The sequence below is a fragment of the Exophiala dermatitidis genome, assembly GCF_000230625.1.
Source record: "Exophiala dermatitidis NIH/UT8656 unplaced genomic scaffold supercont1.7, whole genome shotgun sequence".
Lineage (NCBI taxonomy): Eukaryota > Fungi > Ascomycota > Eurotiomycetes > Chaetothyriales > Herpotrichiellaceae > Exophiala > Exophiala dermatitidis.
The window spans coordinates 588877-616868 of record NW_008751652.1 but is presented as its reverse complement, the minus strand read 5'-3'; the positions used below and the strand labels follow the sequence as shown (position 1 = coordinate 616868).

The 27992-nt window shown below is 52.8% G+C and overlaps 7 protein-coding genes across 7 annotated transcripts; 3 read left to right on the top strand and 4 right to left on the bottom strand.

Moving 5' to 3' along the window:
- The first annotated feature begins 2 nt into the window (after window positions 1-2).
- On the top strand, window positions 3-3009 carry HMPREF1120_08053 (uncharacterized protein). The gene is made up of 2 exons (XM_009162294.1): window positions 3-429; window positions 485-3009. Exon 2 carries the CDS (start codon window positions 729-731, stop codon window positions 2598-2600), a length of 1872 nt encoding a protein of 623 aa, XP_009160542.1. The 5' UTR covers window positions 3-429; window positions 485-728; the 3' UTR covers window positions 2601-3009.
- HMPREF1120_08052 (M-phase inducer tyrosine phosphatase) lies at window positions 2926-6514 on the bottom strand. The gene is made up of 3 exons (XM_009162293.1): window positions 5478-6514; window positions 5352-5419; window positions 2926-5293 (listed from the first exon to the last, which is right to left on the bottom strand). Exons 1-3 carry the CDS (start codon window positions 5744-5746, stop codon window positions 3918-3920), a joined length of 1713 nt encoding a protein of 570 aa, XP_009160541.1. The 5' UTR covers window positions 5747-6514; the 3' UTR covers window positions 2926-3917.
- A 4689-nt stretch (window positions 6515-11203) lies between these two features.
- Window positions 11204-12627, bottom strand: HMPREF1120_08051 (5'-methylthioadenosine phosphorylase; the record flags this gene model as incomplete). The annotated part of the gene is made up of 4 exons (XM_009162292.1): window positions 11204-11446; window positions 11549-11697; window positions 11785-12294; window positions 12585-12627. 4 exons carry the CDS (start codon window positions 12625-12627, stop codon window positions 11204-11206), a joined length of 945 nt encoding a protein of 314 aa, XP_009160540.1.
- Window positions 12628-13258: 631 nt separating this feature from the next.
- Window positions 13259-14968, bottom strand: HMPREF1120_08050 (uncharacterized protein; the record flags this gene model as incomplete). Its single annotated transcript, XM_009162291.1, has 2 exons — window positions 13259-14676; window positions 14737-14968. 2 exons carry the CDS (start codon window positions 14966-14968, stop codon window positions 13259-13261), a joined length of 1650 nt encoding a protein of 549 aa, XP_009160539.1.
- A 563-nt stretch (window positions 14969-15531) lies between these two features.
- Window positions 15532-17198, top strand: HMPREF1120_08049 (uncharacterized protein). The gene is made up of 2 exons (XM_009162290.1): window positions 15532-15763; window positions 15833-17198. The coding sequence occupies exons 1-2, from the start codon at window positions 15738-15740 to the stop codon at window positions 16788-16790; spliced, it is 984 nt and encodes a 327-aa protein (XP_009160538.1). The 5' UTR covers window positions 15532-15737; the 3' UTR covers window positions 16791-17198.
- On the bottom strand, window positions 16726-21174 carry HMPREF1120_08048 (NAD-specific glutamate dehydrogenase). The gene is made up of 2 exons (XM_009162289.1): window positions 20314-21174; window positions 16726-20260 (listed from the first exon to the last, which is right to left on the bottom strand). Exons 1-2 carry the CDS (start codon window positions 20537-20539, stop codon window positions 17277-17279), a joined length of 3210 nt encoding a protein of 1069 aa, XP_009160537.1. The 5' UTR covers window positions 20540-21174; the 3' UTR covers window positions 16726-17276.
- On the top strand, window positions 20989-27769 carry HMPREF1120_08047 (5-oxoprolinase (ATP-hydrolyzing)). The gene is made up of 6 exons (XM_009162288.1): window positions 20989-21297; window positions 21352-22422; window positions 22506-23675; window positions 23743-23826; window positions 23894-26209; window positions 26279-27769. The coding sequence occupies exons 3-6, from the start codon at window positions 23393-23395 to the stop codon at window positions 27505-27507; spliced, it is 3912 nt and encodes a 1303-aa protein (XP_009160536.1). The 5' UTR covers window positions 20989-21297; window positions 21352-22422; window positions 22506-23392; the 3' UTR covers window positions 27508-27769.
- The last annotated feature ends 223 nt before the right edge of the window (window positions 27770-27992 follow it).

Here is a 27992-nt window from a genome sequence, read left to right as displayed (position 1 = left end):
TTCATAGTTCCGTGTTTTCTCCGTCTCTGTTCAAGATACTCTATAACAGCATTACATCCACCTACCTAGCCATGTTCATCCAGCTGCACTGCCCTAGGCATAGGTTCATGTCTACGTAATCCCAACAGTTAGCACCCATCAGTTTCATCCGTCCTTACTCTGGCCCTGGCCCTGTCCGGCAACCGGCACCTCGGACTTACAATGTCTTCCCAAGGAACCCAAAAGCTTTCTTCCTCTCCTTTGTGTCTTCCATTGCTCAAGTTCTCATATGCTACTGTCTCTAGCGAGAGCATTGCTCCCATTCCGTGGATCCATCTTTCTAGCAAAAATAGCCTCTTTGCCGTCTTCGAAACAAGCCCTGTGCAACTGGAGAATGGGTGTGTGGAGGAGAGACAAAAGTTCAAAGTCTTACGTGACCCCGAAGTAATGGTACGGGAAGATTTTGAGCGTTGTGTTCGTTGTGTGGTGGACTTACCCCTCGCAGGAAGAATTGGACCTCAATGCTTTGTCGGCCGGCGCCCATCGTGCAATGGCTCAAGCACCGAACATCATGTCTCCTCAAATCCCCGAAGTGACTGTGATTGTCAAAGTCCCAATGATTGCTATGAAATATCCCATGCCCAATGGACAGGTGACAGAAACCAGACCCAAAGCATTCCCTGCTTACAGTGTTTTAGATACGACGTTTTCAAATCCGCTTTGCCACGAATGAGGATTACTACGAGGCCATGAAGATGCTGTCTCGTGCCGACGTACCTACGGTCGAAGCGGGCTCGTTTCCAGCCCAAAAATCACAGGCAGGTGCCCGGCCTCTCCCAAGGAATCTTGTCACTCCAAGCGACTCTGCCTCCCAGATTGGTTTGCCGGCTGAACCCACGACCCTGTATATGAATCAGAAGCCAGATCATGCAGCCATGTGCCCGCCGAGATATTCCACGGCCGGATCTGCTCCTCAGCCAGCACCGATCGCCCGTCCAACGATGGCGCCCCCAAATTACTTTCCGGCCACAACAGATATCAATCAGCGTCATCCACAGCTGCCACCGTCCGTTGCGGGGCCGTGGCCTGATAAGCAGATTCCTGGCAACCAGATTTCGGCATCACGATCCAATATTTCACTAAGTACAGCGACAACTCTTGTCTGCGCCGTCAATCGACCTGGGCCTCGCGCTCCGCCCGCTCACGCCAATAACATGGCCGACGCGGCAGACACGGTGGAGTCACGGGTAGCCGACCTTCCCATAAATGTGACAGGAGCTAAGCCTCCACAAGCAGACAACGCCCATCTTATGGACCACCAAGGGGAACTGGGTCTTCCCCCAAAAAGAGAGCTACCATTTCGTCGAACAGAACCCGCCAAGACAGAAAAGCAACGTTCCGACAATAAGCAACAACCACAAAGAGACGACCAACCACGGGAATTAGACGCCGATGACTCTAGGTCAGTGGCCACTACGGCGGTTACAGGGAAGCGGAAACGAGCCGCCACGCGAAAGACATCCAAGCCGTCGACCGCCAAGAAGCCTCGAACGACAACGACACGGAAGAAGACGGGCAAAGCCAAGGACGATACACCTCCTGTTCCCAGTGTTGAGGAGCTTCTCCAAAAGCAAGACTCCCCTTTACAACGACGTAACGATCAGCTGAGACGCATCCAACCTCCAGCTCAGAAGTCTCAGACGCGGCTCATTCGAGTTTCCCCATCGGCGGAAATCCCCGAATCCGATGCATGCTCGTTGAGAAGTCAAACGGGCAAATGCGGCATTAGAAGTCCATCTCTCGGAGGGGATGGTAATGTGACCAAACGCATAACGAGGTCGACGTCAAAGTGTCTTGGTACTGCTTTTTTGGAACTCGGGACGCACGGAGAAAAAGACATACATGAAGTCCAGAAGCCGGGATGTTTGCCATGCACGCCTGCCGACCAAATCGTTGTCCCATTGACTCCAAATTCACCGCTAGGCGGAGCTGCTGTCTCCAAGAAATTGAACCCATTGGCACCACCACCGCCGCCGGCACCGTTGCGCCGTAGCGGGCCAACGACCAGATCTGCCAAGAGCCATAAACCAAAGACCTCGGAGCAAGCTGACTCCGCCGAGTCAGAAGGGATGGAGCCCAAAGGAAATCGCGAATCCGGCCGAAGCCAAACAAATAACTCCTTTACCTGCGCCGACCTAGTGGCGCCACCTTCAGGCTCGTCGGCATCAGCAGTAGCAGCAGTAGTGACACCCTCAGAAAGGGCTCTCCCTGCTGTGCAAAAAGAGCCCACGGCTGCCAGTGATGTACAGGAACAATCGGCACCGGCACCTCACAAGAACTTGAACCACGCCCAAGCTCTGGCAGCCTATCTCGAAACAGATCCCGATCCCGGCAACGAAAAGCTACAGGCGTGGTCTGCCATGCCACCAGCCACGGGTATCCCGTTGTTAAGATCGTACTTTTGCAACCTCATCATGGACCCCAACTTCTCTGCTCTTTGCAAAACTCTGGGCTCCTTCTGGGAGAGGGAAATCCTGGAGCGACGAATTGGCCAAATGTCTGGAGTGGGCGACGATATCATGATGTCGGCGTCGCGAGATCGAGATCGGGAGGCGGAGTAGATTGTTCTGAATAGGTCCAGTCCATTCAGAGTAGGACCCATGCGAGAGAAGGGGAGTAGAAAAGGAGGTAGTTATTTTTCCTTGATGTGTCGAGGCAGATGCGGCGCCAAAGTGGGACCCACTCCCTCCTCGGTTGAGCAAGACATTACACTGGACGTGGCACGGTATGAGTTAGATAGTATGTATCTCTTAAACGCAAGTTCGCGTGTCGGTAACGACGGGGTTCAAGTTGCGGCCATCCATAATGTCATGTGCTGGGCGAGCGGTAAGGCACCTAGGTATTGTAGGAAGACGGCGAGCAACCCATCGCAACATCAACCAGACTTCATGCCATTGTTTGTCTCTTTAGGAAAAGAAAGAATGGGGCGTGTTATGTTTCTCTGCAATACACTTCGATTTCAACAATACAGCTGCTAATCCCTGGATTTTCTCAAACCCAGGTTTCTGCTTGCCTATCTGCGGACTCCCTATGTGCAATGTCTTTTTGTACCAGAAGCATGGATTGCTCAAATGCTATCACGAACAAACCACCTGCCCTGACCTAGCTACTCAGCTCCTGATGCGCACGCAGTGCTCCTTATCAAAACCAAAGCCCGTCTCGATGAGTTGATCAAAAAGGATGCCAACAGGAAAGATGGAGAACCTCCAATACTCCATGTAATGCACCTTGTAGAAGAGAAAGCCGCCTTATGCATGCAGAGTCTTTAATGGTGGATCCGTGACCGATGTTATGCACGTACAGTACCCCCATTGATGCACAAAACTTGCTTCGAAACCGGGTAATGAACAACCAGTGCCAAAAACACAGACCAGTGAGACAGCACCAGAAAAACCTCCCATAAATAATCAGACGATGGTCCGGATTTTGGGCCGAAAAAGTTTGCTGAAGCGAGAGATCAACAGTTTGTAAGTGTTAAGTGCCCGTAAGCATATGTTCGTCTGCCATGGAGCCCGTGTGGGCCTGGCGGTCGAGCCCGGAGGCCTCAAAAGGACAAAAGAAAGTTATGTGGGTGTTGGACCATATATTATGGCCTCAGTCATAGCAAAGGCTTTGTGATCAAAGTGCACAAGCTCCAATGCTGGTTTCGTTCATTGTTATTAAGAAGACCGTTTGGTCTCAGCCCACGGGGTGGCTGCTGACAAGGGCCATGCCTTGGCAAAAAGTGTTCATAGAAAAACAAAGACGCTGGTATCTCTCAAACACGCAAAGCCGCTGAATTGTTTGAAGATGAACGCCAACAGCGCCGAGGTCCAAAAGCTGGCAATGAGAGCCCGTCCAACGCCGGGCTAAGAAGTAAAAGCATCCAAAGGAATTCGCTAGTATGAAAGCATCCGCTGGTTTCGTCCCCTAAGGATGTCCACTCCTGGTCGTGGGCCTGCAACAGGGGTATATTCAAGGCCCATGTCCAGGTCCATATCGCTGTCCAAATGACTCCGGCCCATTGCTGTGGGACTCGAGTCGATTGAGGGAGAATGTTGGCCAAAAGCGAAGGTCTGAGCCCTAACAAGTTTGGATCGTTGTTTCACTTTTCCGAGACCACGTTCGCAGTCCAAAACATGCTCCTTTGCATGCATTTCAACATAGTTTTGCGGGTAGCACCGAGACCGATAATCTTTGAAAAACGTGCTGTAGCCGCCATCTAAAATATAGACTTCAGGGTATGTCAAAGCAGGATAACGATCAGCATTGACAGCACGGTCCTTATTGCGGATAAACTTAGCCATAAGCGGCGCACGATGAGCAGAATATTCGCAGTGGAAGATGAGTAGTGCTCTGGAAGTTGGTTCGACATCAAACAGCTGTGATGATAAGTGTTCCTTGTCGTTGAAGTTTACAGCACCATCAATGTGGCCGCCATTATACTCGTATTCGAATCTGCAGTCAATGATGACCCGTTTCTCGTAGAGGTGGTTAAATCGTCCGTCGAGCACGTCGACCATGGTCTCCTTCGTAATCCGCGGTAGGGCACCAGCCTCGCTCGGAGTGAAGTGGGGCAATTGAGGAACATGGGGAGCTTCCACGTCCATGATCGAAGGCAGTAAAGGTGGAGGCGGGCTCAACCGGTCCTTCTCTTGCTTCATCACGTCTCCAGGATGCTCAAACATGCTCAGAGACCGCCTGAACTGTTTGCGTGGTCTCACCAGAGGATTCGAACTCTTCCTCAGGTGTCCTCCAATAGGTGACCCGTTCCGGGACGAATGTCCTGAGCTACATAGGCTCGGACGAGAACGTGGGGGAGCAAAGGCAGGGGGTCCAAGACGAGGCGGCTGCTTTTCTGGGGGGGAGGAGTCCGCAAAGATCTCCGATAGAGACAAAGAGGACGAGGTCATCGGCTTGCTTGGGTAGTTCCCGAACTTGAAAGGGGGCAGCTGGCTCTCCGGTGCACGTCTCTGGGGCAGATCACCGGTACTATAGCCCTTAGCTCTAGTTAAAGACGGTCGAAGTGGCCCCGGCTTCCGTCGCTCCTGGGGGATGTTGAGGTGTATACCTTCCGAAGGACTTTCTGAAAACGGTGGAGAGGGGCCCGACAGTGACGAGGACTCAGAGGGTGTTGGCTCCGGTGTGGGCGATTGCAGTTGTATCTCGACCGCCGTACAGTAAGGAGGCTTGTGTGGCAGCGGAGACAGATCGACATCCATTGAATCATGAACCCCAGGCGAGGACGAAGGGATAGGAGGGGTGGTGAGGTTGCCTTGCACGCTCAGTCAGTCCCGACTAACAACAATATTGCCATGTCCAATGGTTCTTACGCTGGCCGTCTGCGGTTGCAAATATGCTGTTCGGAAAGAGCGCTCTCCGAGGGGTTGGTAACTGGGGACTTCAGAGGAGATGTTAGACGGTGCTCGTAACCCATATTCACATGGGATGGTACGTACCTCTGATCGATATGGAAGTTCTGTGAAAGGTCGGCAGCCAGACTTGCCGTGGGCGAAGAACCTCGGACAGGTTTGAGGCTGAAGTAATCTGAATGAGACTTCTGCATCGATCTCTTCATCGACAAGTCTCTGAAGTTGAAGCTGTTGTTTCCAAAGGATTTGGCAGCGGCAAAAGAGGCATACGACGTGGGAGCGTCCGCTCTGAAGCCGCAGTGGCCCACAAATGCCGGAGGCTGCATGGCCGCCAACGGGGATGAAGCCTCGATCATGTTGAGAGAAACTTCGATTTAATGCATGTATCCCTCTCTCTCTCCTCCTCTCACCCTTGTCCAATCTTGTCACTGGTAGCCTAACGGACCGAGGGAGGCAGATTTGGATCTCGTCCGTAGAAGGCCGTCCCACCAAGCCGTCCAGAGACGAATCTGTACGAACGCCACGGCTGGTCAAAAGTTCCAGGTTGAGGTGGACCTGTGTCGCCGTAGGCCTTCGCAGTCGGTGGTCGAGAAGATTTTTCTCAGGCAAGCATGATCCTTTACGTAGGATATAAGGAACGACCGGGTGGATCGTGCTTGAGGACGACGGTGAAGTCGGTAGGAAGGGTGGGCGTCAATGCGGACGGGACAGACCACCGGGGCAGCAGGTTCCTCCTCTTCACTGAGGGCAACCGAAAAGAGAAGAAGCCTTGACCTGCAGCTCTCGGTGGCTTGAGAAGAGGAGAAGAGAGAGTTTAAAGCAGGGTTCTGGTGAAGGCCCTTGTTGTTGCTGGGCAGCATTTGACGGAGGAGCAATGGAGACGATCGAGTGCCTGAGAGATGCAATGCGGGCCTTCAGGCTTGGTTGCACCTTTGGAGCACTCTGAATCCAGAAGGAAGGTTGACAGCTTTGGGCAAGGCCAACTCCACAACGCTATGGCACTGGCGCAGGCATTGACTCTGGCACAGCATTGACAGCCGATAGAAGGCTTGACCTGAACGGACAAAGGATACTTGGATGTTTGGTACTACGGCTACTAGCCAGGTACAGCTCCCCTTCCAGGCACCTTGCCTGGTTGGTATGGACTCGGCAGACAGTGTTTACACAGCCAGTGTCCAGGGCCTGGTAATCGAGTGTTAGACACTGAGTAGTAGTGGGGGAAGCCGTCCACTGGGAAGAAAGCCTTGCCAGCGCGCGAGACGCCCACAAACACCAGGTCCAGGCATGCCAGTGCCCAATTAGTAGTATTGTACGTACAGTAGGTGCATTAGGCGCTCTAGGTGCCCCGGTAAGCTTAACTTGAGCTGCAGCACCACTGACAGAGACAAGCCCGAAGCCTCGCCCCGGGCACGGAAATAATCATGAGCTAGGACCATTCTTTACCTAGCGCCTCCCGTCTGCCGCCCGCAGCTGCAGTGTTAGCTGATGCAGCTGCGAGTCAGGCAGCCCGCACTCATGCACCGAAAACCGCCGCCGTCCACTCTGGCACTTGATGCCTGCAACGGACTGCGCTGCCAGTTCAGAAACGCCGGTAACCAACCCCAGTAGTACAAGCACCAACCCTCGACCATGCCTACAACGTGCAATTGTAGCAGTATGTTGTTTCATCTATCTCACTTGACAAGCCCTGGTTCCTGATCTCTCTATCCTGCATCGATCTTCGGTACAGGCGATATCCAGAGCTATGCCCCTCTCCAGCGCCGGCACGAGCACGAGCACATCCAGATTCAAGTTGTCCAGATTGATCATCTTCCGCCGCTTCTATCAGCCAACCTTACGGCGCATCGAGAATCCAACAGACACCTTTGCCACCATCGTCAATTTCGGCTGAAGTGGAGTTATCGATCGTCTCTCCAAGAGCTTCATACCGACGCCATTGCAAAGAGCTACTGTCTATTAACCTTACACTGGCACTGGCATGTCGCTATAGGCAGCCCACTAGTCGAGGAGCCACCTTTTCAGCTCAGGCCCTCAGACCTATCAACGCTCCGTTCCTGGCCGTGGCCGACAGGGTTTGTCCGCATGACGCGACGTTGCCCCGTGCGATAACCGGCCTCGACCTACCTATCACGATGCTTAACCGGACAACGCCAGGGCCATCCGTTTTCCATTTTCGACCGCCTCTCATGTCATCGTGCAGATGTCGACAGTGAGCTAGGACAGCCGCGAACAGGTTGATGTTTGGAGGTGATTTTGGGCGTCCAAGGGACCTGGCGTGTGCGGAAATCACGCTGTGCTACCGCAGCAAAGGAATGCCTTGCTCTAAGTGCTAACGCACAGAGCACGACGAATAATACGGAATAGTCTAGATCTCTTCCTCGAGGCATTCTTGGGATTTCTGGCCATCGGTGACAGCCGCTTGAGATTCGCATTCATGCCGAGGAATTTCGGTCAGGTTCTTCTAGGAGTCCACGCAACTCAGACGAAATTTCGCTAGACACAATCAGGCATACAGCGCAGCAACTATTGACCGTCGTCACATTGACGTGCTTCTAGCCGGATGATACACTATTTCCTCCTCTTATTAGGTTATCATCTTTGGTCAACCCGGAGCTGGTCCCATATCGAGCAGGGCTTCGCGGTCTAGCCGCTTCATGTTCTCGGTTGTGGCTGTAGGTTGTCCCCTGCGACAACCTCTCGGCGGCGAGCTTGCGGCTTGTCGGTACATTTCGCAGCTTTCTCACGTTTTCTCACCGGGCTGAGCTGAGAGAGGCTGTACCCCTGCCAGCGAGCCAGCTTTCCAACCGTCACTAGTTCGGCAGAGCTTCTGAGCTCTCTTCTAACCAACCAGGAGACCAAAGTCCGCTTCAACGAATGGATGGGTCCTCTATCTGCATACTGGTTTCACACTAGTCTGATTGTTGTCGGAGCAGGCCTCTCTCCTCATGCCGCTGCCGACTTCCCCACGTTGTCAATCCGATGATGATCTGAAGCTCTCCCAAACTCCGCGGTATAGCTGACAACAGATTTGTCTTGATTCTCGCGCGACTATGCCAGCTGTAGCCGCCGTTCGAGAGCCATCTACGTCATGCAATCAGAAAACAGTCCTCACTTCCTTGATTTTATGACCCCCGGTGCTCCAAATCACGTTGCAAAACAATGCTCGCTTGGATCGGGATCGTCCAGCACGAAATAAAGACGCCAGCAGGCGGAGCCGGGCTCGCGGAATGGTGCTGCAGCCATGCGTTCGCTAGGGCTTATCATATGATGAGGAGAAGCAACGCGTAACCCTGGCTTGATCGTGATGCTTGCTGACCGGCCCCCGCCAAGTGAGACAAAGACGAGGCAGGGGTTATGCTGGTATCAGCTTGAAGCTGTCCTCAATCATCGTCGGTACAAGGGTTCAATCGGTAGCGGGGCGCGTTTTGCAGCTCAACGGTCTGAATCGAGCAGAGCGAGCCAACAAGACATGCATACTCCAGCTCCCTTGCCGCCTAATAAGCCTGCTGGCAGACGTGAGATTTGAGATAGCCCCTCGCAGTGTTGCACATTGAATCTGTCGACTACTCCAAGGCCTGCATACACTTGCATCAATGGATGTTTTGGATGCCGAACTTGGAGGACGCGTCTGCCAAGACTAAACAATCAACAGAAGCAACGCGTCGAAGCCACCTTCACACGTGACTACTTTAGTCATCAACAGCCTGATCTCTCCACTTGTATATTTTATTCCCAATCGACCACCGGCAGACGGTCAATACTATTTTTACCATCTGCTCCTGAACTCCTTTGTCTCGTGCATACTTTGAAGGAGGATCGCAATTCTTGAAAGTAGCGATGACACTCCCGAAATCCAACTGCTCACCGACAGCGGCAATACGATCTCGACAGCGTAAAGTCTTGTTGACAGCAGCACATCCGCAGAGGATCAGATCACCACCCGAGCTTACCAGCAAGCCACTTTCGCTCCCGTTGTCTTTGTGAGGACGCACGAGTCCTTGCAGCCTCGCTGTCGAGAGTACATTGTATCCAAACGTGGCAATGTTTATGATAGACAGGTACAGCCCCGGAATGATTATATGGTTCCAATCATGAATGGTCGTCGCTCTGAAACTTGGCCAGTGCTTTTCAGCCACTGCCGTCAATCTGAGCAGGCCAACACGCGTCTATCGAAGATCAAACGAGTTGATCGGATCTTTTGTTCAAAGAGTTGGCATTAGTTTCTATTCCCAGGGACGCGTCTGCAAATCAAAACAACTAATTGGCCATTATTGATCTATCGATGATGAGGATGGTCTTCTGACAGACAGTCTGGCAGCCATCATACAAGCCGATCCGCCGCCTGATATGCAAGGTACTACAGCAAAGGCATGTTCAAACATCACAGCTTCCGCGTGCACCTCTGTGCCTCAGCTTGAAAAACGACGTCATGGATAGACACATCCACGATTCATCCAATTTCCTTGCTATAATTGGGGTGTCACCAGACGGGAGAGTGAATGAACCTTTTCCACGTGCTCATGTCTTGCACAGAAAGCATCCTACACACCTCTATGTCGAATTGTCCCATGGAGTTGGTCTTGACGTGTTCTAATTTCGGTATGAGCACACACACCCAAACACTCTTCATTCAGCTGAAGAGGTCAAAACACACGGCGCCTCCCGCGATTGTGTCCGGGATTGCTCTGACCTCATTTGTTTTTTGTTTCTTCCCATCTCCGAGCACTGGCGCGTAGAGTGGTGTCCTGGGTGTGGCACGAGGCTGCATGACGGCATCGAGGCCAGTGCTTTGGCTTTGCTTCTGCGGTCGTCCCTCTGATGCAATGATGAGTCTTTGAACTCGATGATCCAGAATACAACAATGATTGAGATTGACAAACAATCTCCCACATGGCGTCTCAAACAGACCTGATGATATGGGGCCAGCTGACTGCAAAGGACGCTCTCAGCAATACCATGTACATCTGCCGTGACGGCGCTCTCGCAAAGAAGGAGACCTAGAGATATATTCACGGGTCAATCAGGTTTGCTCTGTCCCTGAATGCGAGCGCATCATGCTCAGCGGTGAGTGCAGCGGTCGACTTCACTTGGAGTCGAGCCTTGACTGTGAAACCATACTGGTATGATTCATAGGCAATTCCATATGCCTGTGCCTCTTGAGCATATTTACGGTATGTATCTATGTGGTGACTTTTCCTCCTCTCCCATCTACCCATATTTCTATCCGGTCAACAACAGTACGATCTGATTTCCATTTCTACCTGATCTGTCGGTCTTTGTACGGACCAGTGACTCCTGACGCGGCGCAGGCTGCTGCTGAACAAAAGTTGTCGTCAACCTTGGGCTTATACTGCTGATATCTCCCCAATCGGAACCTATAGTGAGGCTGGCATGACATACCTGCCACTCTCCGTACGTTATCCATCTGTCTCTCACCTTTTCTATACTCATACTCACGACAGTATCAATCATTACACTTGATCCAGCTGACTCAAACCCCCTTCAAAAATAAATGATTCATTCTATCGCGAAATTCTATGTCTAGGTAGGTAAGTACTGTAGGTATGCAATCCAATCACGTCTGACAGAATCATCTCATCTTCGAATAAGATCTGGGTTTGAATACTGTAAGGTTAAGGGCGTTTCGGTCTCTCCAACGATTGATCCATCCCTTGTCGCTCCTTGAGGCCCCCCTCCCTTATACTATCGTCTTTCGCGCACCGCGGGGAGCCACGCTTCCTCTTCGGGGCACCAGGTCTTCTCGGTCGGCGATTTTCTTGCGCTTGCCATCACCGGTAAAGCAGATGTGCTTTTTAAAAATACCCTTCAAACAACCAACCCAACTTCTCCAGAGCCTTCTCGCTCCGCCCAGCAGGATAAGTGCTGATGCCGAATTTCCTGGCGCCAGCCAAGTGCGTCGCGCGGACCAAGGCGCCGTGTTCCTCCTTGGACAACTCGTCGAGCACGGCGGCGATGAAGCGGCGGGCGTTGAGGGCGTTGGCGCGCATGTGGCCCATGACCATTTCGACTGTGACGTCGCCTGAGTCGTGCCAGCACTGATAGAAGTCAGAAAGTTAGTTTGACAATATGTTTCTGCATTTGCATATGTGTGTGCCTATATGGATATGGAATGTTGGATCTTGATCTTCAAAACTTACATCGTAATCGGTACTCATCAGAATAACCTGGTAGGCGATCTCGGCTTCGGCGGCGAGTTTGGCCTCGGGCAGCGTCGACATGTTGATCACGGTGCCGCCCCAGCTGCGGTACATGCGGGACTCGGCGCGGGTGCTGAATTGTGGTCCTTCTATATTATGGTTAGGCAAAAAATGCGAAGAACATAAAGCATAAGAGAGCAGACACAAACAAAATCAAAATCACAAGGTTGACTTACCCATGACAACCACCGTCCCCCTATCATGCAAAACCACCCCCTCCCCCTCCAAACTATGCCCACACTTCCTAACCACATCACCGACTTTCGCATCAAACGGATCCGCAAACGGAACATGCAGCACAAACCCATCCTCAAAAAAGGTATGTGGCCTAATCCCCTTCGTGCGATCGATACACTGGTCCGGAACCACAAAGTCGCGGGGCTTAACTTCCTCAGCGAGCGACCCGGCGGCGCTGAAAGCAATAATACACCGCACGCCGATCTTGCGCAGAGCAGCGATGTTAGCTCGCACGGGGATCTCGGACGGGTTGAGTTCGTGATGCGGGCCGTGGCGGGCCAAAAAGGCAATTGGGATCGGGTTTCCCGTCGTGGGACTTGGGTGTTCCAACACTGTAATGGGCGAGCTGGGCATGCCCCATGGTGTTGAGACGCAGAGGACGGCTGCTTTGTGGAAGCCGGGGAGGTGGTCGAGGCCTGTGCCGCCTATCACGCCGATGTGGATTGGGCCTAGAAAGGGACAGTGGAGTGAGAAGAGGAAGCAGATAGAGAGAACGTAGGAGAGCAGACAGAGAAGGGCAAATAAACGAGAAAGAAAAAAGGAACAGGCAAAGAACGGGTCATATGATAGATAGACTGAAACAGGACAAGAATTGAGCCTCATGCTCGCATGGCATTGCCAATGAAATGGGAATGGGTAGAGGTTCCGAATGTTGATTTTGCTTCGCAACAAACATGTCGACATTGACTCAAAAAGACAAGAGCTCGGGAAGCAGCAGCGGATGGGCTGGCTGACTGACCTTTATATGTATCGGGGAGGTTCTCTGCATTTTGATGCGACATCTTGAATGATCTGATCCAATGGCTAGGACGGCTCCGCTCTTCGAGTTCTTCTTGTTGAGACCTTGGCTGGACACTCGAGTTCAATTTGCTCTCCAAGTTCGCGGTGTCCTGGAATCAACGTTGAGATGGAAATAAATAAAATTGAGACGGTTCTCGGGGATGAATAGACAAAACTCTCAACACCCAGATATTCGCGCACTGCCTACCAGGCCACCACAGTCTGGTCTAGTCTCTAGAAATGTTATTGAGTTTCGGTATCAATCTATATCAGAACCGTCCCGTCGTCCCATCGGCGTCGCTGCTACGAAGAAAAGGTAGCTGTTGAAAAAGTAGGTAACAAATCCGATCCGGCTCGGAACAACATTCCGCCGAACAACTCCCGCAGTGTTTCTCGAATTGCGCCATCAGATACAGCCACAAATATCAATCTCACTTCCCAATACCTCATCAATCATCGTCTCATCATGAATATCGAATCTGTAGTATAACAAGTAGAAGAATCCAGACAAAAGCGCATTTGCACCCTGGACGCCTACCCATAGACCCTGGCACACACCAGGCCAGCCTTCATAGCCTTGTGCTCCAAGCGTGCTTCATATTCCTGCAATGTAATCTCAGTCAGGAACACCCCTCAAGCCCAAGGATTGTCGCCTGCCTCATATGCAAACGCAGTCGGCGCCTTGGAGGACACCCCGTCCGACAATCTGGTGCCGAGATCTAATTGTGTGGGCCCCCCGGCCACAACGACAGCGGCCCCTCCATGCTGAACTTCTGGTTGATCATGACTCCCATGGGGTTCACTGGTCGGAAACCTGACATCGAAATCGTCGGTCAAGTCGGGTTGAACTCCATGGTTGGTGAAAAGCAATGGCCCTTCAAGTCTGGTTCCACCCAGGAGTGCTCCTTGATGGCCAACGAGGTGGGCAAGCAAAACATCATGTCCATGATAGATGCCCGAATCGTCTCCCAGCATCAGACATACAAGACAACGGAAGGACGGGTCCTTGGGTTCTTTCTGCTGTATATGCGACTTGGCCAAGAACATCCAGCGCCACTGGATGCCGGACGGCGAGCTGAAGATTTTGTCATTGACGTGGTAGCCACTTTTGTCATGTATGGCATTTCCCGTGAATTGACATTTGCTGCTTGCACACTTGTAGACCAGCTTTCCGCTATAGACACTGGCCGGTGCCAGTGAGAGGCCCTTTTTAATGGAGCCTTCTCGGAGATCATATGCATGCTTGCAGAAGCCGCCGTACTTGGTGATGGGCGAGATGGTGGTTGCAGTAGACAACGTCGTGCCGTGCCGCGACACTGTCGTCATGGAGGAAAAGCCCGTGTCCGAACGAGTATTCGTGGGAGCGACCAAGACTCCAAGACCGACTGGGTCCTCATATCCTACAGTCGAGTTTCGACTTTCCATGCTGGAAAACGTGTTGCTGGAGCTTGTGGAGGCAGCAGTGTTGCGGCGCGGGTTGTGTGGGATAGGCATGTCTTGTTGCGAGGCTCTTGGTGAAGGATCCAGCTCAGCTGCTTGAGGGATGGTGTCCATGGGAGTCGCAGATTGTGAACCACTCTCTTTTCGACGGAAGACGTCGTTGAATGTCCGAGACTTCTTGACCTTCTTCGGCGGAGGATTGGGTGACGGAGCCTGCTCGGGCTTGGGAGCAGGAACTGCTTGAGCCGGTGCAGTCTGGCCCGGAGGGGTCGGTAGTTGCGTTGGCTGCTGAGGCGGCGGCGATAGTTTCTGGTCTGGGTTTGGCTGGGGCGGCCGCTGCTGAACTTGTTGTCGCTGTTGTTGTTGTTGCTGCTGTTGCTGCTGCTGGCTCTCACTGGCAGCATCCCTCTTCTTTCTTTCCTGCTCCTCCTCCAGCTTGCGCTTGTAGAGGTCCGCCAGGGCACCCAGGGCATCCATGCGGGCCTTATCCGAGGTGTCGATACAAGTATCAAAGTCGATGACACCGTCGTCATATCTGGCCTCGGCCAGACTCTCCAGCAAGGCATTCTGGGTCGCAATGGTGATCTGGTAAAGGGCAAGCTGTGCAGTCACTGTGATTTGGCACAGTCAGCCTTACCGCCATGGGCGGGCCTGAGGCATTCTCAACGTACCATCGCCCTCCTCGAAGCTGGGGCCGAATCGCTTTGTCCCCTTGGCAACAAGTTCTTCTATAGCTCTCTTTCCCTCTTCGACAGATTCTTCGAGGTGGTCCGAGGGTGGTAGGGCGTCGTGGGCGAGGCGTCGAGCCTTGATCTGCCTGACAATGCGACTGCCAGCATCGTAGGCTTGGATCAAGCCGGCGACGGCACTGACAATGGCAAGAGCCTCGCCTACTCCGGACATGATGTCCTAGTAGTGGCGAGAAACCAATTCTGTTGGTGACACGGTGATTTCTGAGTTTCTGCAAAAGGATGCGTGCCGTTGCGCCGCAGGTGATAGAAGAGGTCTGTAACGAGCCAGGGGAGCGGACAGGACGAGAACTCCCGCATCCTGTCCTACAAGGCTGCGCCTCTTTTTGGGTGACTCGACCGGGCTCACAGGGGACAGGGACTGCTTCTGCTTGGTACTTTTAGCGGGCAGCCACAGCGGCGCGGCTTGGTGTTTCTTGTCATGGCTTGCATAGGCGTCCGGGATCTCAGCCGCGACGCACAGCTGTGCAGTCAGTCGAGCATCGCGGTGGTGCACGCCTTAGTAGATGGACGTAAAAGCCTGTCCATCGCCGTAGTGTTTGGTTGACAATCTCGTCAGAACTATACAGCATCTTGAAGGGTAGAAGTCGTAGGGAAGTACATTGTACGAGAGTTGCATTGGTAGTAGGTATGGATGGGAACCGGGGGGTGAGGTTTGGCTCCCGCAGTACACCTACAACTCGATAAATAAAAAGTTCCGTAAATACCTCCTAGGTACGAACTCACATTTTCCCCCGCAAATTCAATCGAATCCTTCCAACAAACCACGGCCGAAACGAATTAGACCCTTGCCGCCTCGAAAGAGCAAGCAATCAATCAATCAATCAAGACTCTATAGGCTGGCTCGGAGAACATCTGGTGAAATACAAGGAGGGGATTCGCACAACCCACTGGCACACGATCAAGCAGACAGACCAAGCAAGATGTTCCACGTCCCCAACGCGAAAAGGTAAGCCTGCCACTGTCCCGGTCCCAAGAAATAGACCCAGACTGATTTTATCCCTTTTCCGAAAAAAAGAATCAAGAGATCAGAACTCTTCCAGGTCGACGACGACAGTCAAAGTCAAGCTGGCTCCGAGACAGGCTCTAGAGCCGGTTCGCCGGCCCAAAGCGATGCTGACACTGATGCTGTCGTTCCTGTTCCAAACTATGGCTTTGAATATGAAATAGTTGAAGCCGGAGAAGCTCCTAATAATCGAAATCAGACTCCGGAACAGCATGACGAAGAAGAGGAACAGGAATACCAATTCCGCCTATTCACGACATCATCCAAACCCAAAACCGGCCAACAGCCCTCAACCACTACCACCACTACTACTACTACCACCACCAAACCAACCATCCGCCTCTCCCGAACGCCATCCCCAGTACCCGAGGGGTTGTCGCTATCCCTATCCCTGGACAAAGCGCATTTCATCAACCCCAGTCGTCCCGAAACATACTACTTCACGGCCTCTCTTCCACAGGAAACCATCCAGATTTTACGACGGCAGTATACCGAGGCCGCTCTCTCGACCAACGACATCTTGGTCCGTGCAAAAGCGACAAAATGGCCTGGAACCTCGCTGCCATGGCGAGTCATTCATGTGAAGAAGGCGGCGGATCGGACCAAGAAGTCGTCGTCCCAGTCTAATGACGACCCTGGCAAGGTCACCGTCAATGTTGATGGCTCAACAGTGAAATCGAAATCAAAATCAAAACCAGGCAAGAAACGCCGGATCGTGCTCCGTCGTCGACTGGCGAAAAAGGCCGAATTTGCGGCTCAGGCCCAGGTGGCCGAGTTGACTGAGAAGGAAAAACGGACCCGGCGCAATCGGGAGAAGAAAGTCAAACGCAAGGAGAGGGAGAAGCGGAAGAAGGAGATGGAAAAGCTGGCGGGCGCGGGTCCCCAGATGATCTCGAACGATTGGACTAGAGGTGAGGGAGGTGAAGGAGGCGGTGTTTCTCAGAACAGTGACGGCGATGGAAGCAACTGACTTCATCCCAATGGTTCATCACACTGGCATCAAAAGTATCAGTCGCAGATACAGCTACCTTGTGCACTATTCTACGCAACACATTGTACTAGTTTTGGACTGGTCAGGTTTTGCATGGCGTGTACTGGATCACGCTTCATTTAGGCGTTTTCAGGTGCAATCAGTCAGCGAGGTTGAGCTCTCATAAAAAGGTCGATTTCTATCTTGCCCCAAACTTAAGTTTTTATTTCCGGCTAGAGTTGTCGTCTTGTCCATCAACATCACCTACCAAGGTAGATACTGTAAGAGGTGCACAAACTGAGGTTGGCTCAGCTTGTACAGTACTCCATCTTCAACATCAAGTGCATCACATCAACATCAAAATTAGTTCAACTTTTAATTTCAAATCCATGTATCAATCATTGCGGGTGAGTTGCTCTTCTCTTCTCTGTCCCCCAGAACATTCCTTCATTTTCCAGACCTAGGTCTGCTACCGATGCATGTTCTTTACTGCCCATTTGTAATAGCGCCAGCAAGCCTCTTCCTCATGAAATCAAAGAAAGCAAACTGACTCGGGCTAGGCCCGTACTCATAGACGAAGCGACTGGCCAAATAACTGCCAAAGATGGCCTTGAGGTATTTCTCCGGCACGCGCTGGAGGATCTTATCGATGCCGATCTTGCTCTGCAGGGTCTTGGGGAGGGCTTCCTTGAAGACCGCGATGCGCAGAGGCAAATTGTCCCACAAATCATTATAATTTTGAAGCTCCTCATCGAGTTTTGTAATGGCCAACGAGAGCTGGTCGGAAAGTCGGGAGCGGGGAATACCCGTCTTGTGATGTTCGCGCCAGATGGCCTCGAATTCGAGTCGGGCATTGCGTTGGATGGTTTCTTGGACCTCCTTGACGTAGGCCTTGTAGAAGTCCGGGATTGTGCCGTCGGCATGGACACACATGTTCTCAATGAACCCTTGGTCATCGAAAGACAAACTGGCCAGAACTTCGAGCGAGGACGAAGTCACGCCGCCCTTGTTGGCCGAGGCGTCCTTGTAGATGATACAGCCGGCCTTTTCGAGGCGGAGTTTGGCGTCTTGCGTGATGAACAGGTTGGCTCCTTCGACAATGTACGGAATCGTAGATTTGCCGTTGGCGATGAGCTTGCTTGTCGTGGACAGGTCGATCGACTCGGGTCGGCCGCCACAGGGCACGAACAGGTCGTATGATGTGCCGTCGCGCAGGTGGAAAGTGTTGCGGAACGTCATGCCGTTGTGCACTTTCTCACCGCTCGGCAATGTGATGTTCGACTCGTCAACCAACACTCTATATCCTTCCGATGAGAGCTTGGACATGTCGTACTCTTGAATCATCACCCGCTTCTTGGCTAGACGGATCAGCTCGTCCCGGTCCAAGCCGTTGGGATCGAACAGGACACCAGACCCGTCAACAATGGCAATGTATTTCTCGTTGCTGAGCAGGATTTCATTCGAGCCCAAGTCTCCGTCGGGACCGCCGGTCTGGAGCTTCCTGATCTTGCTGGGATCAAGGTTCAACTTGCGGTAGATGCCCAGGACGTATTCACGAACGGACAATGTGGTCATTCCGTACTTGTCGTGCGGGATGCCACCCAATTTCGGACTCTTGCCCGTGAAAAATGACTTCCACCAAGGTGCTCCCCGGTTACGCGCGTGTTCTGTTGCCCAGTCAACAAGATCCGCAGTGTTCTCGTCGGGGCCCATGAAAAGGATCTCTTCCTGTCCGTAAAGATCAACGATCGGGTCTTTGATGCCCGGGCTGGTTGGAGGCAAGAGAAGGTCCATGATACTATCGATGTACTTCTCAAAGGCGACCCGGCCCTTATCTTGATGGTTGAAATCAAGTAAGATCACGCCCTTGGATCCGCCTTCGGGGATATCCTTGTTCTTCCTCTGTTGCGTGTTGGCAAGGTTGTAGTTCTCGTCGAACTGCGTTCGGGCATTGATGGCGTAAAGTTCCTTGTTACGGGACTTGACGATTCGGATGCCACCACGGGCGATATCACGGAACCGCAGATGGAAGCCTCGGAACTCGGAGCCGATGACCAAAAACATGCCATACAACGGTTGCGGGTATTCATGCTCGGGTAGGAAGTCAGTGCTGGGCTTGAGTCTGAAACTGAGGGCAACTTTCGTCGGGGTGTAAAAGTTGGTCTTCAGGACGGCTCGGTTGAACGTGAGGAAGTATTGCATGACCATTTCATCATGCTGGTTGGTCACAGTCTGGGAAATCATCTCGGCCAGACTCTTGTCGTCAAGCACCTGTTCCACATTCAAGCGCAGGTAGCTGAGGGTCGGGATAAAATCATCCTCGTCACCTCTGGTCTGGACATAATGTGTGTTGGCAAATGAGAGGTATAGGGAGCGGATCAAATCGGGATATTTGTTGATGATCTCGAGGATATAGTCGGCCGTGAAAGTCTCCTCGCGGAGTCTCTTCTTGATCTTGGCAAGTAACTCTGCATTCGTGTTACTGTCTCCTTTCAACGCGGCCACCAGTGAGGCATATTCAGATCCCAGGCGGTTGAGGAATTGTTGGACGAAGATATGCACGCAATGAGCGTAAATACTTTCCTGCAAGCTCAGGTTGCCGCTTGCAAATTGCCCTTGCAGCTTGTTCTGGGGAATGCAGAACAATAATGAGACCTCCTTGATGATTTGGTGGATCGAAGCCTCGATCGGCGGGTATCGAGACTTTGCAATGTCGTTGGTGGCGGGCTTGAGGTAGAGAGAGATGACTGTAATGCCGTTGGAGAACTGCTCGACATACTTTCTTGAGCTGGTGATTCCGTAGTAATGGTAGAGATCTGACAGGGCACTGAACACGCCCAGGGCCGAGCCTTGTCGATATGCGATCACCAGCCTCTTCTCGCGTGTGCCTTCCATCTCGAACATTTCTATGACTGGGCCGGTTCTTTGCACAGCATAGGTGATGATCTCTTGGTAGATCTCTTTGGTCTTTTGGGTGGCTTTTTGCAAGAATCTCTTCTCGCCGATAACTTCGAGATCGGTCTCGTCCGGTCCCGGGTTGGAATTCTGGAATTGACATTGGTATACGAAGTAGCAGCGTAGCGACTCATCGGGATTCTCGGGGAGGGCGTTGGTAGAGCGGAAGGACTCGACGCGGTAGCTTTTGCTCGGCGTGGATCCGTCGATGTACTTCTCGTCGATCCTTTGCTCGTAACCCGGGCCCCCAATATTGCTGAGCCCGGGCTTGCTTGTATCAATGTACACGGCGTGGTCAGCCGCCTCTTTGGCGACTCTGATTTCCAACTTTTTATCATCTCGAGCATATGCCGCCAATTTTGCTGCGTACAGCGAAAGGATGTTGCTCGCGACTGCTTCGACCGTCTCGGTTGCGAAGTACATGTCGTCAATGCCAAGGGCATTGTAGAACCACTCGGTCTCGGAAGCTATGAATTCAGGGGGCAGGAAGCCTTTCTCTTCAATGAGGTCCATGACTGCAACGAGGTCAGAATATGTCCTCTGCCGTGGGTCACCCAGTATCTCTTACCTTCCTCCATCTGGGCTTTCTTGCCCTCAAACTTAGGGGCGACATAGCCAGAACTGTGGTCAGAAAGGATCCGGTGCAGCGACTGATTGGAGCTGGAGGCACCTGGCACTCCCAGCAATGTAGGCTGCGGCGACGGCTGTCTCCCCGGAGTCCTGATGGTTTGCTCAATGAGCTTGTGCTTGGCCGGATTCAGGGGCTGTTCGCCGTTCGTTGCCGGAGAGTCCATGTTGGAGATACGGTACGGACTCGTCGTCGCGAAAGGGTAGAGAGTGACAGAGGGGCGGTGAGGTAGCGAAAGTCGAGTTGATACGACGTTCGAAAAGAGAGTAACAGGCTGGCTATCGCCTGATCTGGTGTCAAAAGCAGCGGTGGCAGTGAAAGGCGCAGGGAGACCAACTCGTGCAAGTTGGCTCACATCAGACAGATGGTAGTACTGTACAATGTACACACTGGCAGCAAGTATACGCGATAAGCCCGTATCTGACTACAGCGGCTGGACTTAGATATATAGCGTGAACTCGCAATTGACCTCGCGGGGCACCAAAGGAGAAAGTGATTCCTTGCGGTCAGCGTGGCTCCATGGAATTCCACGTGTGTCCGCAGCAACGTCTCCTGGGCTCTTTATTTGCTCTTTTTATTATTGCTTCGCCGACTTGACAAGACGCTTTGCGCAAACTTTTCCGCAACTTGCATCACATGGTTGCAATGGCGAGATGCTTCAGGCACTTCTTACGCGAGAACATGGTCTTGATCCCCCGCAATTGGATCGCCGTGCCACTAGACTCAACTGTCTCAGGCACCGTGTTCTGCTAAATCCATCCCAGTTGCCCCAGGTACGAGTCCAGATCCTATCAGCGCCGCCGCCCGCCGTTGTCCTCGCCGCCGGGGCCGGTTAGCATCGGGGCCATTATGTAAGACTTCTGGGCAGGTGATGTGTCCAGGTCGGAGCCAATCTGGGCACGTCATCCGGGTCCCCAACGGATTGTATCACCTTCAAGTTGCGGTTGAGGGTCGACAGAGAACTGACATTGTACACAGTGCATACCTTGGGATAGCATGGATATGATGCTTGCATTAAGGTCTATCAGCTAGATTGTCAAGTAACCCGCGAGGGTCATACAGACAAGATAAACTCGAAGGGCGGCGCGGCGACATGGAACAACCATAACCCGAAAACGGCATCACGTGATACCCCTCTTCTCCAGACTTTGGCAGTTCCGTAAAAGCCCACTTCCACTGATTAACTTCAATTGCACTTGCGGGTTCCTGATCTGCATCTCCAGAGCAGACCCCCAGACAGCCTAGCTCCGAAGAATCGCTCCGAATGATCACTCCTCAGGCTCCGTTGCAGGTCTTAGCAGTGGCGTAAAGCCATGATTTGAGGACGCAGATCGGGTCGGACCGGGCTGAAGAGACCTTGGAAACTCCAAGCACTACAAATGCCAAAGCTGTATGTCCGGAGGAGAGATGGGCTCATAGACGGGAGGAGCAATTTCGTGAGTCAACATACATGTTGTATTCGCGCCTGAGCTATCTATCAACCATACTTTGCGTCTTGAACAAACCCACCCGAAGCCCAAGCTCCTACGCTGCGTTTCTCAAAAGGCTTCATGATACTCGAACAAAAACAGTGCATTCATAAGGAGTGACTGTGGGTTCAAGTTTCCAACATAAGTGAGTGTCTCGTTGCCGACCAACAACCCAGCCCTGATGAACGGTCGGCGATTTGATTTCCTGACGCTGGACTCTCATTTGCCCCACCTTGAGAAAAGATTCCTGCCCTCATGTTCCTTTATCCCCTTCTGCCTTTGCCGTTCCCTGAGAACTCTCAGAGCTCAGGCGATTGGCTTAGCCATCAAAGCCCAAGGTAAAGGTCACTTCGCACCTGGAACTGAGGGTGTTCGTTGCAAAGCCGGTATCAATATCGTCGTGATGACGAATCCATGATCTCCGAATTTGGCTGATCGACTCGCTTCCTTTGGACGTCTTCTGGATGAGACCGATATGATTGGTCTACTATTACTTGCCATGGCATTCGCATCGATCTTACTGCCTTTGAGTCTTGCACTTGATGTTCGAGCTGAAAAGGCGAACCCGTCAATGATCGCTGTAAGTTGGCACTCTCTCTCATCAGCACGCGGGCGACGGTCCAAGCTCTACTTATTCTTGGGGAGGGTCCTGACTATTTATAGATGCTCGTGTGCGGCTGTGTGATACTGGGAACCTTCATCTTCTGGGAGACGAAACAGGCGCATTTTCCTCTTTTCAACAAGCGTGTCTGGCACAACAAGACTTCATTTGCTCCGTGATCATCGCACCTTCCACATGACGAGCGGGACCCTCCGCTCAACGTACCATACTACCTGGGTGTATGTGTGTATGTGATCAAACCCTGGAGCAACTGTAACTGGCGGAATTTCGTCGTCATCACCACTGTCGCGCCAACGCTGTTTGGCTTTCTTGCGGGACTGTATCACCGCGTCTTCCACCGCTACAAGGTTCTGCAACTCCCGGGCTTTCCATCCGTCTCATCGGCCTGGGGATCACGTACTGGGCAGTGGGAAAGAATGCAAGTACTGCGGCACTAGTCATGTCACAAATCCTCCGCGCTGTTGGCGGCGCATTTTCTCTCGTCGGCACGCGTGTTGCATCCCATGCTTCCGTGCCTCGTCAGGATCTTGCCAGCATTATCTCGCAGTTATCTTTGTGGTCCAAACTGGATATCCATGGTCGGTTGAGAGACGATGCGGTCGGTCCACTGCAGTGGTCGTATTTTTCAACGAGAAGTCGACCCACTAGTGCAAGAACTCTATTGGCCATCCTTTTCAATCGGCCCATCTCATTCGCCACCCCTGGCCAACGGTGGCGCCCGAAATGGAAATAAATGTCGGAGTTTCATCGAGTCGCGGACCCTGCTGCTCCACTCTCACTCCACGTCAGCCAGCCTATCAAGAGCGGCGCCAGCACATGGCGACATCGCGACATCAAAACTGGACGGGCGTTCAGAATATAAGATGTATTTTTTGCTTATACGGATTGTCCTGATGGCATTTCTCAGTCTTCATGTTGTAACAACGGCATGGCACCCCTGATCGAAGATGTGCCGAGCGGCCGTGAACACTGCGCGATTTCCCGAGTCGAAAATGGCCACCGACCCGACATCGACATTGCCATAGACCGGGGCGGGACCTTCTGTGATGTTATAGCCAAGGTCCACGGTCGGAACGATATTATCTTCAAGCTGCTCTCCGAAGATCCGCACAACTATGAGGATGCCCCGAGTGAAGCCATCCGGCAAGTTCTCGAGATCGTGGAAGAGAGACCTATCCCTCGTGGAACCAGATTAGATGGCTCTAGAATCGGTACGTGCCGCCCACAGTTTCGACTCAAGTGCAAGATCAAAGCTGATGCCGTTTCCGGCAAATCCAGCATCGTGCCGGATAGGCACCACGATTGCCACAAATGCGCTTCTTGAGAATAAGGGCGAAAAGTTTGCGCTCCTCACGACAAAAGGTACTGTACGCGACAGGCACCACAAACTCCGAGGCCACCTTTTGATGATTTCTGTTCTGCTGCACAGGTTTCAAGGACGTCTGTGTGATTGGGGATCAAACCCGGCCCAAGATCTTTGCTTTGAAGGTGGAAAAGGCCAAAGCCTTGCACCACACCGTGGTCGAAGTGGACGAGAGAATCACCATTGAAGACTACGACCTGAACCCTTTTCCCATGAACAAGAAAGCAGAGACTATCACTACCGATCCAGATCTAGTGCGGACCCAGAGCGGCGAGATCATCCGGGTCCTCCAACGGATCGATGAGAACAAAGTCCGAAGCCAACTACAGGCGCTTCGAAGCCAAGGGTATACCTCGATAGCCGTGTCTTTTTTGCACTCATATCTGTACCCCGACCACGAGAATCTCGTCGCGTCCATGGCCAAGGAGCTGGGGTTCGACTATGTCACGACATCAAGCGCCACGAGCCCGAGTATCAAGTACCTCCGCAGAAGCGCTTCCGCTTGCTCCGAAGCGTATCTATATCCGGTCGTTCGAAAATATATCGAAAAGGTCGAAGCCGGATTCGACGTGCTTCCGCGCCGGTTCGAGTTTATGTGTTCGGATGGAGGGCTGAAACAGGCTCAAAAGTTCGGAGGCAACGAGGCCCTGCTCAGTGGACCGGCCGGTGGTGTGGTTGGCGTGGCCAAGTCCTGTTATGATGCCCGAGAAGGGACGGCACTGATTGGATTCGACATGGGCGGAACGAGCACAGACGTGTCTCGATTCGACGGCACATATGACTATGTGACCGAGACGCGGCTGTCCAATTACATAATCACGGTCCCGATGCTGAACATCCAGACCGTTGCTGCTGGAGGCGGTTCCATCTTGTTTGCCCGGAATGGCCTGCTGGTCGTAGGCCCCGAGAGTGCTGGGGCGTATCCCGGCCCGGCAAGTTACCGAAACGGAGGTCCTTTGACGGTGACGGACGCCAATCTGTTTCTGGGGAGGTTGGACATGTCCTCATTTCCGGCAATTTTTGGCCCGGATTCCAACCAACCGCTGGATTATGAAATCGTGGCCCGGAAATTTGAAGATATCACGAAGGACTTCAACGCTCAGACCTCGAAGAACCTGACCCCGGAAGAGGTTGCGCTCGGATTTCTCGACGTGGCCAATGAAACCATGAGCAGGCCGATTCGGAATGCAACAGAGGCCAGGGGCTACGCACCCGAAAACCACAATCTCGTCAGTTTTGGAGGCGCCGGCGGTCAGCACGCATGCGCCATTGCAGATAAACTGGGGATCAGGCGGATCTTGATCCATAAATGGTCCTCGCTCTTGTCGGCGTACGGGATCTCTCAGGCCCAGCTTCAAGCCGATCGATCAGATCCTTATGCCGGAGACTTCACACTCGAAGAGCTGCCGGAGATCCGACGACGTCTCGAGAAACTGAGACAGACGGTTCAAGAAGAACTTGTGGCGCAAGGGGCCCAGAAGGATTCTCTACAGTTCGATGAACGCCTAAGTTTGCGGTATTTTGGAACCGACACCAATCTCTCCATCTCCAGGCCTGATGACGAGGACTATGGCAAGGCCTTTGCTGCCGAACACCTGCGGGAATTTTCATTCGTTCTTAGCGGCCGTAGAATCGTCATCGATGCCATCCAAGTCCGAGGCACGGGAAGCGCCGGGGCTGACACTGTTGGCAAGACGATCCCTCCCACCGAAGAGCTCGACCGGATCAAAGAGCATCCGAAGCAGGCCACAACCAAAGAGCGACGAAAAATCTATGTGAACGGCCACTGGACGGAGGCCAGTATCTTCCGTCTCTCCAATGTGGCAAAAGGCAGCGTTGTGCACGGGCCGGCGCTGATTCTCGATGAAACCCAGACGATATTCGTCGAACCTCAGTTCAGCAGCTACTTCCTCTCGAATCATGTGGTGATTGAAAGGGTGGATGAGGCAGAGGCAGCAATTCCGCAAAAAAAGATGAGTAGTGGAGGAGGAGTGGACGAGGACGAATACAGTCCCATACAGCTGTCGGTCTTTGCCCACCGGTTCATGTCGATAGCCGAGCAAATGGGCAATACGCTGCAGAGAACGGCCATCTCCACCAGCATTCGGGAGAGACTAGATTTCTCGTGTGCCATCTTTTCCGCCGACGGACAACTGGTGGCCAACGCACCACACATCCCCATCCACCTTGGAAGCATGCAGATGGCCATTCAATCGCAGCACCGACTGTGGCTCGGGAAACTGCAGCCCGGCGATGTTCTGCTCACCAACCACCCGGAATGGGGCGGGACGCATCTTCCCGACATCACTGTCGTGACTCCGGTCTTTGTTGACGGTGAAATCGCCTTCTACACCGCCAGCAGAGGGCACCATACCGACATTGGTAAGTTTTGTCCCACGTATTGTATCACAGAGGATCTATTCTGACTGACTGTCATTTGTACCTAATTAGGTGGAAAGGGGATCACATCCATGATGCCAGACTCGAAAGAACTATGGGAAGAAGGACTGAACGTGAAATCGATGAAGATCGTGAGCGGCGGACGATTCCTCGAAGACGAAGTGCGCGAGGCGTTTGCGTTAGCAGGCAGCTTCCCCGGCTGCAGCCCCACAAGGCGGATCGCCGACAACATATCGGACCTGAAAGCCCAAACATCAGCCAACCAACGTGGAATCAACCTCCTGCTCAAACTGTGCGAGGAGTTCACCCTGCCCGTAGTACACCGATACATGCGGGGGATCCAGAAGAACGCGGAATACGCGGTGCGCGACTTCTTCAGAAACCTAGCCAAGAAGCATCCCGAGGGACTCTCAGCGACGGACTGCTACGACAACGGCACCGAACTGAAACTCCATATCACAGTGGACCCAGCGACCGGATCAGCAGTCTACGATTTCGCCGGCAGCGGGCCGCAATGCTGGGCCAACATCAACTGTCCGATCTCGATCACATATTCGGCCGTCATATACACGATCCGCTGTCTGATTGACGTGGACATGCCACTGAACCAAGGCTGTCTCACGCCCATTGAGATCCGCCTGCCCAAGGGCTCGATCCTCAACCCGAACCCATCGGTCGCCATCTGCGGAAGCACCATCGCCAGCCAGCGCGTCATCGACGTCATTCTGCGCGCGTACCGCTGCGTCGCGGCGTTCCAGGGCTGCGCCAGTTCCTTCGGCTGGGGCATGGGCGGCCGCAATCCGGAAACCGGCAAAATCGAACCCGGTTGGAACTACGGCGAGGCCATTGGCGGCGGCACCGGTGCCGGGCCGGGCTGGCACGGCGAACACGCCACGCAGGCACATTCGACCAATACTAAAATCACCGACGCAGAGGTCATCGAGAAGCGTACCCCGGTCATTGTACGTCGGTACGAAATCAATCGCGGCACAGGTGGCCGAGGGAAATGGAATGGTGGTGATGGCATCACGCGCGAGATCGAGGCCAGATTGCCGCTCAAGTTCTCCATCTTGAGTGAGAGACGGGTCTTTCCGCCATATGGTATGGATGGCGGCGAGCCGGGTAGCATTGGGAAGAACTATGTCTTTAGATGGAACGATGAGGGCACAATGGACAAGATCAATCTCGGTGGCCAGGCTATTGTCCATTTGAAGCCGGGCGAGAGAATGCAGATCAATACTCCTGGAGGTGGAGGCTGGGGGACACCGTCCGACTCGTAGGTGGATTGGATGCCTGTGGTGTGACCAAAGAAGAGAAGCTGGTCATGTTTGTGTATAGAATAGGTGACAATGAGAATCGGGACCAGACCACCACTCACTTGTCGTGAGTTCAAGTTGATCGCATTGACAATCGGAGGGGTCTCATCGCTATGCTACGCTACCGCAGTACCTTTTGAAAACTTGTCGGTATCTTGAGTTTCGGAACAAACTTGTTTACCCCTTCGAAGTTCTAGGCGTCTGCGTTCAAGAAGCTTCAAGTTCCCACAGGTGTCTGTTCAACCGTGCATATCTCACGACTTGGACGATTGGATCAGGACTTGAGGATACTAGCTCGAGCAACGAGTCTAGGGATCATCATCCCTGTAAACTGTTTGTGTTTTGAGGTGGACCGTCCACTGGATATACGCATACTTTCGCAAAGAGGGTAAGTTCTTATCTAGACCCACGATTTGGGTGCGACCAATTGCACACCGTGACACGAGTCA

Excerpts from the sequence above, each read along its gene's own strand:
- HMPREF1120_08053 (XM_009162294.1), top strand. The coding sequence starts at position 729 with ATGAAGATGCTGTCTCGTGCCGACGTACCTACGGTCGAAGCGGGCTCG.
- HMPREF1120_08052 (XM_009162293.1), bottom strand. The coding sequence starts at position 5,746 with ATGATCGAGGCTTCATCCCCGTTGGCGGCCATGCAGCCTCCGGCATTT. Across the intron at positions 5,420-5,477 it reads AACTTCCATATCGATCAGAG|TCCCCAGTTACCAACCCCTC; the intron begins GTACGTACCATC and ends TCTCCTCTGAAG. Across the intron at positions 5,294-5,351 it reads TGCAACCGCAGACGGCCAGC|GCAACCTCACCACCCCTCCT; the intron begins GTAAGAACCATT and ends TGAGCGTGCAAG.
- HMPREF1120_08049 (XM_009162290.1), top strand. The coding sequence starts at position 15,738 with ATGTTCCACGTCCCCAACGCGAAAAG. Across the intron at positions 15,764-15,832 it reads CACGTCCCCAACGCGAAAAG|AATCAAGAGATCAGAACTCT; the intron begins GTAAGCCTGCCA and ends TCCGAAAAAAAG.
- HMPREF1120_08048 (XM_009162289.1), bottom strand. The coding sequence starts at position 20,539 with ATGGACTCTCCGGCAACGAACGGCGAACAGCCCCTGAATCCGGCCAAG. Across the intron at positions 20,261-20,313 it reads GAAAGCCCAGATGGAGGAAG|TCATGGACCTCATTGAAGAG; the intron begins GTAAGAGATACT and ends ACCTCGTTGCAG.
- HMPREF1120_08047 (XM_009162288.1), top strand. The coding sequence starts at position 23,393 with ATGGCACCCCTGATCGAAGATGTGCCGAGCGGCCGTGAACACTGCGCG. Across the intron at positions 23,676-23,742 it reads ATTAGATGGCTCTAGAATCG|CATCGTGCCGGATAGGCACC; the intron begins GTACGTGCCGCC and ends CGGCAAATCCAG. Across the intron at positions 26,210-26,278 it reads AGGGCACCATACCGACATTG|GTGGAAAGGGGATCACATCC; the intron begins GTAAGTTTTGTC and ends GTACCTAATTAG.